The 16,174-nt window shown below is 40.3% G+C and overlaps 2 protein-coding genes across 2 annotated transcripts; both read left to right on the forward strand.

Moving 5' to 3' along the window:
• The first annotated feature begins 250 nt into the window (after positions 1-250).
• On the forward strand, positions 251-9,700 carry rbm19 (RNA binding motif protein 19). Its single transcript, XM_005722232.1, has 24 exons — positions 251-422; positions 509-691; positions 772-885; positions 1,150-1,191; positions 1,575-1,806; positions 1,989-2,221; positions 2,317-2,376; positions 2,473-2,551; positions 3,871-3,942; positions 4,154-4,363; positions 4,443-4,573; positions 4,674-4,798; positions 4,888-4,984; positions 6,187-6,297; positions 6,390-6,590; positions 6,679-6,745; positions 6,859-7,007; positions 7,088-7,148; positions 7,788-7,867; positions 7,962-8,017; positions 8,184-8,300; positions 8,397-8,502; positions 9,188-9,308; positions 9,401-9,700. Exons 1-24 carry the CDS (start codon positions 387-389, stop codon positions 9,481-9,483), a joined length of 2,766 nt encoding a protein of 921 aa, XP_005722289.1. The 5' UTR covers positions 251-386; the 3' UTR covers positions 9,484-9,700.
• Positions 9,701-9,815: 115 nt separating this feature from the next.
• Positions 9,816-15,152, forward strand: plbd2 (phospholipase B domain containing 2). The gene is made up of 12 exons (XM_005722233.1): positions 9,816-10,070; positions 12,000-12,093; positions 12,177-12,335; positions 12,427-12,527; positions 12,619-12,833; positions 13,238-13,332; positions 13,453-13,613; positions 13,791-13,886; positions 14,008-14,079; positions 14,180-14,332; positions 14,455-14,617; positions 14,762-15,152. Exons 1-12 carry the CDS (start codon positions 9,850-9,852, stop codon positions 14,930-14,932), a joined length of 1,701 nt encoding a protein of 566 aa, XP_005722290.1. The 5' UTR covers positions 9,816-9,849; the 3' UTR covers positions 14,933-15,152.
• The last annotated feature ends 1,022 nt before the right edge of the window (positions 15,153-16,174 follow it).

A 16,174-nucleotide genomic window follows, 5' to 3' on the forward strand; every position in this document is an offset into this window, starting at 1 on the left:
GCAGTGTACACTTCAAGAAAGCCAGCGCCACACCTTTCAGTCACAATTTATTCGTTTTCCAGATGTTAACTTGTCATATTTTAGTAATACTTGAACATCTGTTATAGTTACATGTTTTCATATCATATATAACATCAGTTTTTTTTTTATGTGTTTTTGATATGATTGTTAGAACACCCAGTTAAATATCGTTTGATTATATACGCAGTAACCATTCCCGACCACAGGGTGGCGTTTATTCACTGATACGGTTACTATCGGCCGAAGAAGAAGAAGCCCCTCCCACTCAAGATGGCGAGCTAGAGGTTCTTGTCCACGCTGTTTTTGTTGACAAGTTATATAAAGCCGTTTTACGCGTTAACAGTGGAATTACACCTTCTGTCGTGATGTCGAGACTCATCGTTAAAAACCTCCCTAATGGGGTAAGTAAACAGCCCGCTCGCATTGAACACAAAGCGAGAGCAGCCTTTAATTTGAGCCCAGCTAAATTTCACTGTTCTCTGTGCAGATGAAGGAGGACAGATTCAGGTCGATGTTTGCTGCCTTTGGCACTTTGACAGACTGCTCGCTGAAATTTACCAAAGACGGCAAGTTCCGTAAGTTCGGCTTTGTGGGTTTTAAATCCGAGGAGGATGCAAACAAGGCCCTGAAGCATTTCAATAAGAGCTTCGTGGACACATCCAGAGTGACGGTATGGCCTCAGCCGCACACAGTCTGTGCCTCGAGAGGGAACACGCGCATGCTTGATGGTTTACCTGTCCTTTATTCTAGGTGGAGATGTGTAAGGCGTTTGGAGACCCCAGTAAGGCAAGAGCCTGGAGTAAACACACTCAGAGCTCAGGGCAGGGCAAACCCTCTGCTCCGGCCGATACTGATGGCAAAAAGGTAGGAAACACCTGTGGACCGGAAATAACAGTATTTGTAAACTGACACTCTGTAATTACAGAGGTCGTACTTGTATATAAAACTTACCATATATCTTTATAATTCATTCTTCCCTCTGTATATCATAATTTTTTGCTGCCTTACCAGAGAATAATATAAGTATGATTTCATAGAATTTGTGTTTTTAATACAAGTGTGTGTGTATGTGTGTGTGTGTGTGTGTGTGTGTGTGTGTGTGTGTGTGTGTGTGTGTTTGAATTTTAGAAGAAGAAGCAGAAAAAGGAATCCAGCAGTATTCTGGGAGATGTAAGTAAATTATAAACTTTAAAATTTATCTGCTCTTAAATTGAGATGTTGGTCGGGAGATGGGTGCAAGCTTTGGGAAAAATGCTCAGACCTGCCCATCTGGCACCAACAGCCATGTCATGTTCAAAATCACTTAAATCACCGTTCCTCTTTATTAAGATGCTCAGTCTGACGTTCAGCAGGTTATGGGTAGGATTACCAGTACACTGACCAGTGCCTCACTGATTTGCTGATTAGATATGTGGGTAAATTAGCAGTTGAACAGGTGTACCCAATGAAGTGGCCTGTGAGAGTACAATTTTTTTAAATTTTTTTGCCTAACTCATCAGTTTTTGTATGATGTAACACTTAATATTTGGACATCGGCTCATATCTCATTTCAGCTGGAAGAGGAAGCAGAATTCAAGGAGTTTCTGTCAGTGCATCAGAATCGAAGCCAAGCTCCGACCTGGGCAAACGACACTGCACAGGAAGCACCCGATCCCGACAAGAAGAAGAAGACGACTCAAAGCAAGAAGAAACCTGCTTCAGATGATTACCTCAACTTTGACTCAGACCAGTCAGAAGAAGACAAAGAGGATGAGGAAGAAGAAAATGATGAGAGTGAGGATGAAGGTTGGTAGTGGTTGTGTTTTAATTTTGGGGTTACATCAACATCAAATACTGAAATTTATATCAGAGAAATATTGTTCTAAAGTACACACACAATCACAGAAAATCAGATTAAACTATATTAGAAAATATTCATCCAGGTTCAGTGAATTATTGTTAATTGTTTGCTATGCTGTTGATTCCAGATGCCACTAAAGAAGCACTGAAGTCTGGCTTATCAGATATGGACTACCTGCGGTCAAAGGTGGCACAAACAGCAGACACGGAGGAGGAGGAAGAAGAGGATGATGATGGTCCTTTACAGCACACAGACAGTGACTACGAGAGTGGAGACAGGGAAAACATCTCAAAGGTCAAATCTTCAGTGACCTCTGAGGAAAAGGACCAGAGTAAAGTGAAGAAACCTGCCAAGCAGGAGGTGACTCTTCTATCAGAAGCTGTTTTAAATTTTTACATTCTGTCATTGTTACTAGTTTGTAGTGATTCACACCAACCCCTGTGTATTTACTACAGACGGAGGCAACAACAGAGTTCACAGTGAAGCTGAGAGGAGTCCCGTTCAATGTTAAAGAGGTGAGCGAACAAGAAACTTCTCAGTGTCGGCACTGAAATGTTCACTGTATCACTCTGAATCTGTGACGCTAACATTGTTTCCTGTAACACCACTAGAAACAAATTAGAGAATTTATGACTCCACTGAAGCCTGCAGCAGTCCGGATTGGGAAGAACGAAAGCGGAAATAGAACAGGTGTGATAGTAAAAGTATTTAAAGTTTCTCATTTTGCAGCAGTCACCCACATATGCTGTATTCAGTGGCTTGAGAAAATATAATTGCCCACTTCATGATTTCTTTTTCTTTTTTTGTATATTTGTCACATTTTAAATAATGATTTAATTTTTTTTAAGGGAAAGAGCCCATACAAACCTTCCTGGTCCTAAGTGAAATTTTTATTCTCCCCTTCTTAAACCATGAATTATTCACCTTTTTTAAAAAAGCTGATAGCAGTCACACACAGACCTGATTACTGAATCTAAAGAAAGAGATTAAAAAACACAGACATCAATCAGTCTGCAAGTTACCAAGCCATTTCTAATACTGTAGGAATCCAGTGAAACCCAGTGAGAGCCATTATCCTCAAATGGAAAAAACATGCAACAGTGAGAAACTTCCTGGGAGTGGCCGGCCTTCCTAAATGACTTCCAAGAGCACATTGATTGGTCATCCAGGAGGTCACAAAAGAGCCTAGAACAACATCTACAGAACTGCAGGCCTGACTTGTCTCAGTTAAGGTCAAAGTTCATGATTCAACACTAAGAAAATGGCATACATAGTAGAGTCCAAGGAGAAAACCACTGCTGACCAACAAGAACCCAAAGGCTCGCCTGACATCTGCCAAAATATTTCTTGATGATCCCCAAGACCTTTGGGAACATATTCTGTGACGACACAAAAGCTGAACTTTGTGGAAGGTTTGAGTCTCGTTACATCTAACATAAAACTAACACAGCATTCTATAAAGAGAACATCATACCAATGATCAAACACGGTGGTGGTAGTGTGATGGTCTAGAGCGTCTTTGCTGCTTCAGGACAACCTGCTGTAGTTGATAGAGCCATGAATTCTCCACTCTGAAAATCCTAAAGGAGAACATCTGGCCAACAGTTCATGCCCTGAAGCTCCAGTGGACTTGGGTTATGCAGCAGGACAATGATCCAAAACACACTGGTCTACCTCTAAATGGCTCAAAAAAAAGTGTGACTGAGTTTGAGTGATATGAGAGCCTCGTGTCAGATATCACAAATGGCTAATTGCAGTTCTTGCTGCCAATGGTGGCACAAACGGTTATTGGGTTTGGGGGACATTCAGGTAGGTTTGAATAACCTTTTCCCACTTTTGTGTGTTTGCTTGTCTTTCTGCAAAATTTTACATATTTTGATGATCTCGAGTGTGACAAATATGCAAAAACAATAATTCAGGATGAGGGCAATTACTTTTTCACAGCACTACAGGTCTGTATGAACTGTATACAGGCAGATGCATCTTAACAGTGTGCTGTTGTTTTTTAGGTTACGTATACGTGGACTTGCACTCTGAGGAAGAGGTGGAAAAGGCCTTGAAGAAAAACAAGGATTATATAGGTGAAATTATTAGGACTTATTTCTGTTCATAGTATTTGGCTGTGTTACTATGAATGAGATGTTACAGGGTGTAAAAACTCTGCACAAAATATGAGCGAAAACATTTGAAGCCACCATTCAGTTGGGGAAACAACGGCACAAAGACATTTATAGATGTATTTCTCATTCTCTACTAGCTGATGAAGCCTAGACTTTGTCCTTGTGTTTTCAGGAGGGCGTTACATTGAAGTGTTTCGCGTGGATGCTTTAGCGGGAAAGAACAAAAGAGATGGAAAAGAGAAAGAAACTGACAGAAACTTTAGCAGGAAGCTCAAGGAGGACGAGGAGGAGGAAGATGTTTCAGAGTCGGGCCGACTCTTCATCAGAAACCTTCCTTACACCTGCACAGAGGAGGACATCAAAGATCTGTTTAGCAAACACGGTGAGTTACATTGATTACACGTCTGTAGAAAGAAATGCGCTCTTGTCCCAAGTGTTTCATGGTTATAAAATCTCTGCAGGTCCTTTATCTGATGTGCTGTTCCCAATTGACACGCTAACCAAGAGACCTAAAGGGTTTGCCTTTGTAACCTACATGATACCAGAGAACGCCGTGACAGCGCTCGCTCAGCTGGACGGACACATTTTTCAGGTGTTTATGTCAGAACTTCTTCATCACTCTACACCTCATGGCTGGATTCAAAGTGCAGTTCATTAAATTCAGCTGTTTGAAAACTTTCTTACACCTCTAGGGCAGGATGCTTCACCTGCTTCCCTCCACTGTGAAGAAAGAAAAGAGTGACTCTGATGCTGGCGGTCCTGGCTCCTCATCTTACAAACGGCAAAAAGATGCTAAAACTAAAGCTTTAAGTTCCAGGTAATCGGGATCAAAGTGACCATCTGTTTCTCTGTTTTTCATGCTGATATTTTTTTAAGCTTACACTTGAATTCTCGGTTTCTTTCTAGTTCACACAACTGGAACACCTTGTTTCTGGGTACAAGTGCAGTGGCAGATGCTATTGCTGAAAAATACAACACCACCAAAAGCCAAGTCCTGGACCACGTGAGTGACTTTACATCTAGTTCACCTGCATTTACGCTCCTGTCTGCCTCTTTTCCTCCTCCTTTTTTTTTTTTTTTTTTTACTTGAACAATTTATTACAATTTTTAACAAATTATAAAAATATAATACAAGAGAAGAAATAATAATAATAATATATAAGGGAAAAGGGAGTTCAGCACAACTAATTATTAAATGCCTCTTTCAACCTTATATTACATTAACTTGGTAAAAGTTATTTAAACTGCAGACGGCCACCTAATAAATGGGTCCCATTTAAGAATGTGTTCATGAATTTTTATTAGTCTCACAGGCAGCCAGCTGTGTCATCATTGTTATCCAAGAGTCAGAAAATCCATCTTTCTTTAAAGGAACCAGAGTCTTGAAATTCAGTTGCTGAACCTAAGATAAACAGTTTTACAGAGATTTGAAATATTTTCTCTTAGAGAAAAGGTTAACCTCTTGAATATTATTCCATCAAACTTTGAGTCCTGCAGAAGTTCAATGTACATGGAGAATTAAAGACCCTTGTAACCCCACCCCTGCAGGAAAAGCTAGCTGGCAGTAGATTTCACAGACAAGACCACTCGGTTGAGCAAAGGGTCTCACTTTTTTTTAGTAGCTGTTAGATTGAACTACCTGTTGGGTAGGTAAGAGTACGGTACATCCAAACCATTTAGACAGACCACTTTTTACCTCCAGAATTGACTGTATGGTTATTTATAAATATCTGTTAATTGACTAAAACTTTGAAAAATGTTTGACTGGATACCAAATACGTGAAAAACAGAAGTAATTCCAGCTCTCTGACATATACCTGGTTAACTGATTTGTTTATGATTAGTTTATTATTCCATAGAGATTTCATAAGGATTTGAAAAAGTCCCAACAACCTGCTCTGTGTAATGTATAGCATACTGACCTAGTGTTGGTGATAATAGGATGTTCTTTTTGGGATTATGGATTTGTCCCACAGTCTATACCGCAGCAATAGCCCACTGCTCAGGTCAGTTTCTCGCTGAAACCAATTTGGTTTATTATGACTGTTATAGTTTGGTAACCACATTTTCAAATGCTTTAGGCTAATGGCACAGTAATAACATCATCTCAATCCAAAAAAAAAATCCTCTTTTTACAGACTTGTGTTTTTCATTTCCTCTTTATTTATTTATTGCATGTATCTATGGTCCTTGCTCTCCCCGCAGGAGTCAAAGGGAAGTGTTGCAGTGAGGATGGCTTTGGGGGAAACACAAATTGTCCAGGAGACGCGGCAGTTTCTGCTGGATAACAGTGTCAGCCTGGATTCCTTCAGTCAGGTATGCTTGATGTACTTCTCAGTGCTCTTGATCCAAATGCGTGAATGAAAATTTGAATGAAAAGTCCACGGCTTGCGTCCCTTCGTCTACAGGCGGCAGCAGCAAGGAGCAACACAGTGATCCTGGTGAAGAACCTTCCAGCTGGAGTGCAGGCGTCAGAGCTTGAGGAGCTCTTCTCACCTTATGGTTCTTTGGGCCGCGTGCTGCTGCCACCTTCAGGACTCACTGCAATCGTTGAGTTTCTGGAGTCGACTGAAGCGAAACGAGCCTTCACAAGAATGGCTTACAGTAAGGTGTGTGTAACGTTTCACCTGCATATAGTATGTTTTGACTGCTGGATACTGAAGACTTCTTATCGGATCAAATTCATTCCTAATCCAGTTCCATCATGTCCCGCTGTATTTGGAGTGGGCGCCTGTCGGGGTGTTTGTAGCCAAACCAGAACCAGGTAAACTCTCTCAAAACACAGCCGGGCAGTCGCTTTAAGAGAGAGCAGTATTTTCCAGACTTGAAGGGTATGATATGTATAATCAGAATCCACCATTGCTCTGTTTAACTAAGTATTAGAGAAGAAGGCAGCCGAGGAAGAGGAGAAGAAGATAGAAAATGAGGAAGAAGATGATGAAGAGGAGGAGGAGGAAGCTCTTCCAGGTTCTACGCTTTTCATTAAGAATCTTAATTTCAACACGACAGAGGAGAAACTATTGGAGGTGCGTACATTAATAAATACTATTATTATTAACTGTTTAATCACTGGCTGATGGTCATGGTTTTTATTTGTTCATTTCAGACATTCTGCAAATGTGGCAAAGTCAAATCCTGCACGATATCCAAGAAAAAAGATAAAACAGGTACCGAGAAGGGTTTCAAATATTTCCTTTCAGAACAAGTGCCGGCATGTGCTTATTAACTGATAATACAAATGGAGTGCTCACTATTCAACCACAAATTATGTTTTGGTTAAGAAAAGTATTTTTGTAGACTCAGTGGTAAGTTGTGCTGCTGTAAGATTGTTCAGCATAACCACTTTCTTGATGGGTCAGTGATGGTCTGGTGAGGCAGATCCATGGAGGGAGGCACAGATCACTGCCATAGGTAACATTATGAAATGCTTGGACCTGCTGTCAGACCCTACACCGGTGCAGGGGGTCCTGGGTTCCTCCTGGTGCACGATAATGACCAACCTCATGTGGCAATAGTATGCAGGCAGTTCCTAGAGAATGAAGGAATTGATATCATTGATGGCCCCCATGCTTGCCTGAATTAAATCCAATATAAAACCTCTGGGACACATTTCAGTCCATCTGAAGATGACAGGTTGCACCTTGGACTTTCCAGGAGCTCAGTGATGCCCTGGTCCAGATCTGGGAGGACGAGACTTCAGAACCATCTGAAGTTTAATCACAGACAAGCACGCTGTTAATATTGTGCTAAACATCTGCTTTTCTCTGCGTAATCACTGTTCTCATGCTTATTGTTCTGTCTTCTAGGCAAACTGTTGTCAATGGGTTACGGTTTTGTCCAGTATCAGACGGCAGAAGCAGCTCAGAAGGCCCTGAGGCAGCTACAGGTACCATCCACACCTCCTCAGCAACACTCTCGCAGCTTTTCTCCACAAGCAGGTTTTTGGCTAATGTCTTCTCTCTCCTTAAACCCTCCTTCAGCACTGTAAGGTGGATGATCACCAGTTAGAGCTGAAGGTTTCAGAGAGAGCCACAAGGTCAGATGTGAATCAGAAAGGTTTTCTTTTTCCCCACTTATGTCCATTTACTTACAAGAATATGCTCCTAAACATTTCAGCTGACATGTTTATGGTTAGAATTTGTGGTAGCATGAAGACATCGCTCGTCTTGTCACCACTCATTCATTTTTTTTCCCATGTGCAGGACAGCTGTGGTGACACGGAAGAAGAAACAAGCTGACAAGAAGCAGACGGGATCCAAGATCCTTGTGCGCAATGTTCCTTTCCAAGCATCTGTCAGGGAAATCAGGGAGCTTTTCTGGTAACACGTACACAGCTATCGTTTTTTATTATTATTTACGCTGTTGGAAGAGCTAAATTAATACTCACATTTCCTCCTTGTATTTCATCTTCTCAGTACATTTGGGGAGCTAAAGACTGTCCGTCTTCCAAAGAAAGCGGCTGGTTCAGGAAGTCATCGAGGTTTTGGCTTTGTTGATTTCCTCACCAAACAAGATGCTAAGGTTTGTGTGTGATTCATGAAACGAAGAAAATATACATTTCATCAGCTACTCAGAATATTATAGCATGTAGATTTGTAGGTCTCATCATTTGGCTACATGTCTGTCGGTCTGTGGGTGTCTCCATCGCCAAATGTATTTTATTATTTAACATTGAAGGGCAACAATAGAGGAAATGATCCAAGGTCTGTGACATACAGTACTTTCAACAGCATATAAAGAACTTTTTTTAAAATACTCAAGGTGGGATATTTTAATGTGCTTTAAAAATATTAAAATAGATTTTTGTGTTACAGATTTTCTGCTAATAGGAAGTTTAGAAACAATTTCAAGCCGGAAGCTGACATATCCAAGAGAGATAATATAATTTCAATTTCAAAAATCTAATTTGATGATCACAGTTTGAACAAATTTAATCAAAAGAAGTAATCGAACGAGTGGTGCTTTCAACCATTTTCACCAACATTCAGGGATAAACATGTATTTAACTCATTTCTGGTTTTCATTACCAATTATTGGCCTTAAAACTGATCTTGTAGCATATTGTTAAAAAGGAGATCCAGCCAACATTTTTAAGCATCAGTCTTAGCTCAAGTGACTCAAATTAGTAAAGTGTGGCAATATTTATTTTTAGAGGGATTTTGGCTGTCACACTGATTAGCAGTTGTGTTCCTCTCTTTCTATGTAGAAAGCGTTTGCGGCGCTATGCCACAGCACCCATCTGTACGGGAGACGTCTTGTGCTGGAGTGGGCTGACGCAGAGGAAACTGTGGAGGCATTGAGGCGAAAAACAGCTGAACATTTTCATGGTAAATCCACCAAATCCTTGTTAACAGGACACAATTAAATAAAAAGTAGGTTTGCCATTTATTCATTTTTTTTTGGTTTTATTCCTCCTCAGTCACTGCCAAAAAGCAGCGAAAAGCGGAGGTTATGGAAGGAATTTTGGAGACAATGGAAACTGAAGGTGGTGTGGAAGACTGACATCTGCAGCCTCCACACAAATCCTGACCCCAACGCTCTGTGTAAAATGGACTGAATAAAACATGGACCCGAATATCTGCATAAGTTTATAATGAATTTAAAAGCTGGTCCAGTTTTCTCTGGATTAACTAGTATTTTGTACAGAATGAAATGTCCAAGAGATCTGATGTACCTGACGACTGGTTTTTATATATGTATAAAAGCTGCGTACCTGTTACTTTTTTGTTTCATGTCTCGTTTGTGACAGTGACTGAACTACTGATGAACTTATGATGCGGGATGTCGGGCGGCGTCTTTTATTTTGAAAGTCCCGGCGGTAGTCAGGTGACTTGGCCCATCGAAGTCACATGATTTGTTCATGTAAACATGGCGTGCAGGCGGAACGGAGCTGACCGTGTTAGAAGTTTTACAGAGGTTTTAGATCTTTTAAAGATGTTTTTGCTTTTGTTTTGTATGTTTACGGCCGTTCGAGCAGAAATACGAACGGCTGTGATCGACAAGCAAACCGGACAGCTGTCTGTCATAGAGGGATATCAGGAGGATTTTGTGGCTTGGGCGAATTTCACTGATGATATTGAAACGTCAGGGTGAGTGTTTAGAGACTGTTCTTGGTCTAAAATGTAAACTATTTGCCTCTAAAGGCTCGGTTTGTCTGTGCGGTTTGTGCTTGAAATAGGTCGTTGGTGAATGGTCAAGCTGGGTCAGTGCTGCAGTTTCTTACAGAAAGTAAGAAAAGCGTGTTGCAGCTTTGACTCCTGATATTGTTTCAATTATTCGGTTAATCGTTTAATGCAAGGGTGAAGAGCTCAAGGTCCGGTGTCCTGCATGTTTTAGATATCACCTTGGGTCAGCACGCCTGAAGCAAATGATTAGTGCATTACCAGGCCTCTGGAGAACCTCAAGACATGTTGAGTAGGTCATTTAGCCATTTAAATCATCGGTGTTGGCTAAAGGACACGTCTAAAACCTGCAGGACACGGCCCTCGAGGCCTGGAGTTCCCCACCACTGGTTTAGTGTATAATTTGCAGTTCCACACACAGTGTTTTACTAGTTTTACACCCAAACCGATCCAGATTCTCTCAGACTAGTTCAAGAATTTAAGAAAAAATGAGAAATTATACATATTAAAATATTTGAGTTCATAAAGAACGTAAACAATCATCCCCTATGAAGCTGTAACAGAATGGTGTTCGGCAGTGTCAATGGTCTAAATAGTTTTCCTTGTTTTTTCGTAAATGTTGACTCGTTGAGCAACATTTAATCCTTGTGGTTTTGTTTTGAGGAACCCAAATTAGCAGAAGTAGCACACATGACACACTGAGAAATCTTCTGGAGGTCTTTAAAAGTTTTTCTTTGGACATTGGCTGGGTTTTTGTTTGTTCTGTTTGGGAGGGGAGATAATATTTTGTATCTTTAGGCACTTTGTTACTAGCAGCCTGTTACAAAAACACATCCTTTGCACCCATTTCTTTAGTTGCAAAAGCAAAAAAAATAGAAAAGATAATACAGCATCCATAGTGTGTGGCCTGTGGAAACTATGAAAAGTGAGAAAACTGGCAGGTCATAAAGAAATCTGTCTTCTCTGTAAAGAAAAGGGTGAGCCACTGAGGTCCCCAGATTACACAAGAAGTGGACTGAAGATCAGTGACAACAGGTCTGATGGAGTGATCAATTTAATTTTGAAACTTCTGGTTCAAATAGCACCATGTATGGAGGAGGTCAGGCAAGAGGTAGAACCAGTATCTACAGCCTTCTGTAAAACATGGTGGACGCCCTGTCGTTTTTTTTGGAGCTGCGTTTTAGCCAGTGGTGCTGGAGATCTTGTTAAAATTGATCAATCGGAATCAGAATATTTTATTAATCCCAGAGTGGTCACCGTTGCTCCAAGACAGTAAGAACAGTAATCAACTAAATGAAATAATATAATAGATTAAATAACAATAACATGAATAATAATGATAATAGTAATAATACATATAAATGCGATCTTTTACAAAGTTACAAAAATAAGAAAATAGCTCTGTATGTAGAACAGTGCATTCACATTTTAATCCACCGTATAATAGTATCTGGAAAGCATGTGATTGACAGCTGCTTCATTTTTCAGCTTGACAATGATCCCAAACACACTGCCAATGCCATAAAGTCATACCTGGATAGAAAAACACTCAGTATTGAAGTATTAATAGTATTAAGCCTGGAGAACTATTCCTGAACCTACTTAAAGAAATTACACGAAAGTTAGTTTAAGAAAGTTCAGACTGTGCTGGCAAATTAAGATGGTCATACCAAAACTTGACTTTCAGTCTGATTAGATTTACACAGACTTTGCTTTTGACTTGTATGCATAACCTTGTTTGCACATAATTCAGTAGAGCACTGCACCACCTATTTTCCTAGCAAAATGTAAACAAATGGGGGGTGGCTCAAGGTTTTTGCACAGTGCTGTAAACTTCATAAATCTATTTTTCTTTTTTCTGGAGATCGTTTTACATTTTTATGCTCCCTCTTTCAGTTGGTCTTTCTTGGAGGTGACTACCAGCAGTCGGTACAACGACAGCATCCAGGCTTACGCTGCAGGTGCAGTTGAGGCTGCAGCAACGTCTCCGGTCAGTCTAACCCTCATTTGGTCAGACGTTAAAATATTTTTGGTTTAATTATTCTAATGACTAGGTATGCTGGTGTTTTTTAGCTGATCTATAAACACTGGATGAACACTCTAATGGGTTACTGCGAACCCTTGATGTATGAATCTGCCTACTGCGAGCGCCTTAAGTCTTTCATCATAACCAACATGCATTGGATTCAGGACCAAATAGAGAATAATCCAAACTCACCCTACTGGTACCAGGTACAATGAGCAGGACTGAAAAAAATCCCTTACATGACAAGCTTTTTTAAAGGCCAGAAATCAGACTTTGTGCTATCTGTTTCTTCATCAGGTGCGTCTGACATTGCTGCAGCTCAAAGGTTTGGAGGACAGCTACAATGATCAGCTGTCTTTGCCAATAGGGTCATTCTCTCTCAACCCATTTGGCTTCCTGTAAGTAGTTATCTCCTTTTCTGTATCATTCAAACATGTTTTACCCTCTTTTGCTGAGATTTTAAACTTTCACTTGCTGTTGCCCAAACAGACTTTTCCAAATGGGCGGAGACCTTGAGGACCTGGAATCGGCTCTGAATAAATCCAGTCAAACCCGACCCATTGGCTCTGGCTCCTGCTCTGCACTGATTAAGCTTCTGCCTAACAATAAGGAACTGCTGGTGTCACATGACACCTGGAACACCTACCAGGCCATGCTGCGCATAATGAAGAAATACATTTTTGCCTTTAAAGTTTCTCCTCTAGGTAATTAATTGACGCAAGTGTGCCTCCTGATTGGTGATGAGATTCATTGGGATTGATCAGGAGAGACGAGATTAGAAATGAGCACATCAGAGGGACAGATCAGGTTGAGTGACAACAAAGTTAGAGAGGCAAAGGTTAGATCATTTGGACATTGATTTTTCCAGTTTAGCTGTTGCTGTTTCTAGATACCTGCTCACTCTACTTTTCAGATTTACAATACAAAAACAATGGTCCCAATTTTTTTATATAATGGCAAAACAATTAGATATGTCCTTAAATGCTTGACTTTTGAATTCTTTAATGCACGTTTAAAACCCCAAAAGTACCCTAGCACCATTTTTGATGTAATTATTTTAGGGACTAGTTGATAGTGTGACTTCAGCACGTGCTCTCATGTTTTTCAGACAACTATGTTCTTCCTGGAAGAACTCAGGCATTCTCATCCTACCCTGGATCCATCTTCTCTGGGGATGACTTTTACATCCTAAGCAGCGGCTTGGTAAGATCTCTTTATACTTGACATTATATAACAGAATATGATTTTTTTTTTTTTTTTAAAAAGGGAAAGCTGAGATTATCTTACTGCTTTTATTTTTTTTCTTTCTTTTTCTGTCTGTAGGTTACTTTGGAAACCACCATTGGCAACAGCAACCCTGCTCTCTGGAAATATGTTCAGCCCACTGGAACAGTCATGGAGTGGCTGAGAAACATTGTTGCAAATCGGCTCGCTGCTACTGGCAAGGACTGGGCAGAAATCTTCACGAAGTACAACAGTGGAACGTGAGTTAGTTTTAATCATCAAATAGAAACTGTTTGATCTGCTGACAAGGCTCCAGACTGTTCTGCTTTTTAGCTTGTGTTGATAATCCTCACTGAAGACCAGATTATGTAACATTTTGTTTTGTCCGTGTTGTGCGTATTAGTGAAAAGAAGGCCACTTTTAACTTTGCTTTGCAGTTACAACAACCAGTGGATGATTGTCAACTACAACCTCTTCACTCCAGGGAAGACTGACATCACAGAAGGGCTCTTTGTCGTGCTGGAGCAGATTCCGTAAGTCACAGCACCCGAACTTGGATCAAAATAGATCATTTATTCAGTGTTTCTATTGACAATATATAACCCTATCAGATCTGACCTTAAAACAAGCATTTTATTTTTTCCAATGCTGCAGAGGACTCGCCATTTACGCTGATAAAACTCAGGAACTGCTGAAGAAAGGATACTGGGCTAGTTACAACATACCGTAAGTATTTGGTGTGCAAACATTAAGGTAAATGTTAATCTGTACTTTAGATTATGCATGTGTCTTTTCTTTTGTCCATACTTCCAAATTCTTTCTGAAGGTACTATGTGGAAATATTTAATAAGAGTGGCTGCAATGAGTTGGTTGAGAAGTTTGGCCCGTGGTTCTCTCTGGACCAGAATCCTCGGGCTCAGATTTTCCGGAGAAACCAGACAGATGTTACAGATGTGGACTCGATGGTCCGCCTGATGAGGTACGGTCTGTGTGTTGCACATGTTTGGAGATTTGTATTCCCAAAACAAACAATCTCTGATAGATGTTGTAGTTAGGGAGAAAAAGGTCTCTTAATTCATGAGATACACTGTTCCTCCTCAGGTATAATAACTTTAAGGAAGATCCACTCTCAAAGTGTGACGGCTGTGATCCACCTGAGAACGGAGAGAATGCGATCTCAGCGCGGTCAGACCTGAACCCAGCTAATGGAACATATCCATTTGGCGCCTTAAAGCAGAGACCACACGGAGGAACAGACATGAAGGTTTTCATTTTCACATCTCCCTTTGCCCTAACCCTTTTACCCATCATGCACCCTGAAGATTTTTTTTTTTGGTTTGCCGTAAGTAAAAATGAGTTTAAAAGAGATGTCCACTGAGTTTGAGCCATTGTGTGTGATTCTTTGCAGCTGACCTCCTACGAGATGTTTCGAGAGTACGGCATGGTGGCAGTGAGTGGTCCAACCTGGGACCAAGTGCCACCCTTCCAGTGGAGCGCTTCCCCCTACAAAGACCTGCTACACATGGGTCAGCCTGATGTATGGCGTTTCAAGCCTATAAAAGTCACCTGGACTCCTTAACTGGCATCAGTAGTTCCAGCTCTATGATGTTTGACAAAGGGAAATGGCATCACTGCTTCTCACAAAAATCTTTAAGTGGTACAGAGATTAATAATGTACCTCTATTTGAATAAGAAGACAGAAAATTTGATTTTTTTTTTGCATTTCTCTTTCTCATGCAAAATATGTGAAAATCATTATAATAAACCCAATAAATATGCACCTTTCTGTGGAGAAATCACCAAGTATTATTACTTACATTTATGCTGATGAACATTTTCTGTAACACTTGTTGCAAATGTTTTAATCCTGGGATAAATCATTTTTGAGTTATTCAGTATTTTCTGAAGTTTAGATTTTTTTGTAAATAACTTTTTAAATAAACAACAGAGCGATCACTTCTTTTTAAAAGGCGTGTGTGTGTGTGCGCGCGCGTGCGTGTGCGTGCGTGCGTGTGTGATAAAACAGGAAAAAATGGTCAAAGTGAATCAGGAGCTCAAAGTAAAGCTTGATGAAGCTCTGGAAAAAATAGACCCTTCAAGAGAAAGAACAGCAGGACACAGACCCGAGAGACATGCAGTGCAAACTCCAAGGCATGGAGGAAAAATACAGAGCGCTGCATGTAAAGCATAATAAAACACTGCACAAAAATCAACAGTTTCTTCAAGAGAACAAGCAGCATGACACAAAACAGAAAGAAATGGACTCCAAGCTTAAAGACATGGAGGGAAAAGGCAGTGTGCTGCAAATAAGGCTCGATAAAACACTGCAGAGAAATAAAGAGTTTGTTCACGAGAAAGAACAGCAGGACATAAAAGAGGAAGAAATGGTATGCAAACTTGAAGACATGGAGAAAAAATACAAAATGCTCCAAATAACTCTTAATGAAACACTGCTCCAAAATCAGCAGTTGCTTCAAGAGAAGAAGCAACAGGACATACAACAGTTCACCCAATGCTTTTACTCACTGTATCTGCAAAGTAGCTGGTTATGAATACTCAATAACACTTCAATGAGTTACCACTATGTCAGTAGCTGGTTCTCTGACCCAGCACTTCGAGTTTATTCCTCTATTTCTTTTCTTAGGTATATTGAAGGTACGTTAAGTTCTTGTTGTGGCTGTTATTAGTTTGGATCTGAGTTTCCTTGTATATTGTTATTCATTGTTTATGGTTAAGTCCATCTAGTTATATTCTTTTGATTATTTAGATTCTTTTGTGTCATCACCTCTGTTAAGTCTCCCTTGTTGGTTAGTGTGTCTAA

This window comes from Pundamilia nyererei, unplaced genomic scaffold, assembly GCF_000239375.1.
Source record: "Pundamilia nyererei isolate P.nyererei 1_Seehausen unplaced genomic scaffold, PunNye1.0 scaffold00006, whole genome shotgun sequence".
In the NCBI taxonomy this organism is placed as follows: domain Eukaryota; kingdom Metazoa; phylum Chordata; class Actinopteri; order Cichliformes; family Cichlidae; genus Pundamilia; species Pundamilia nyererei.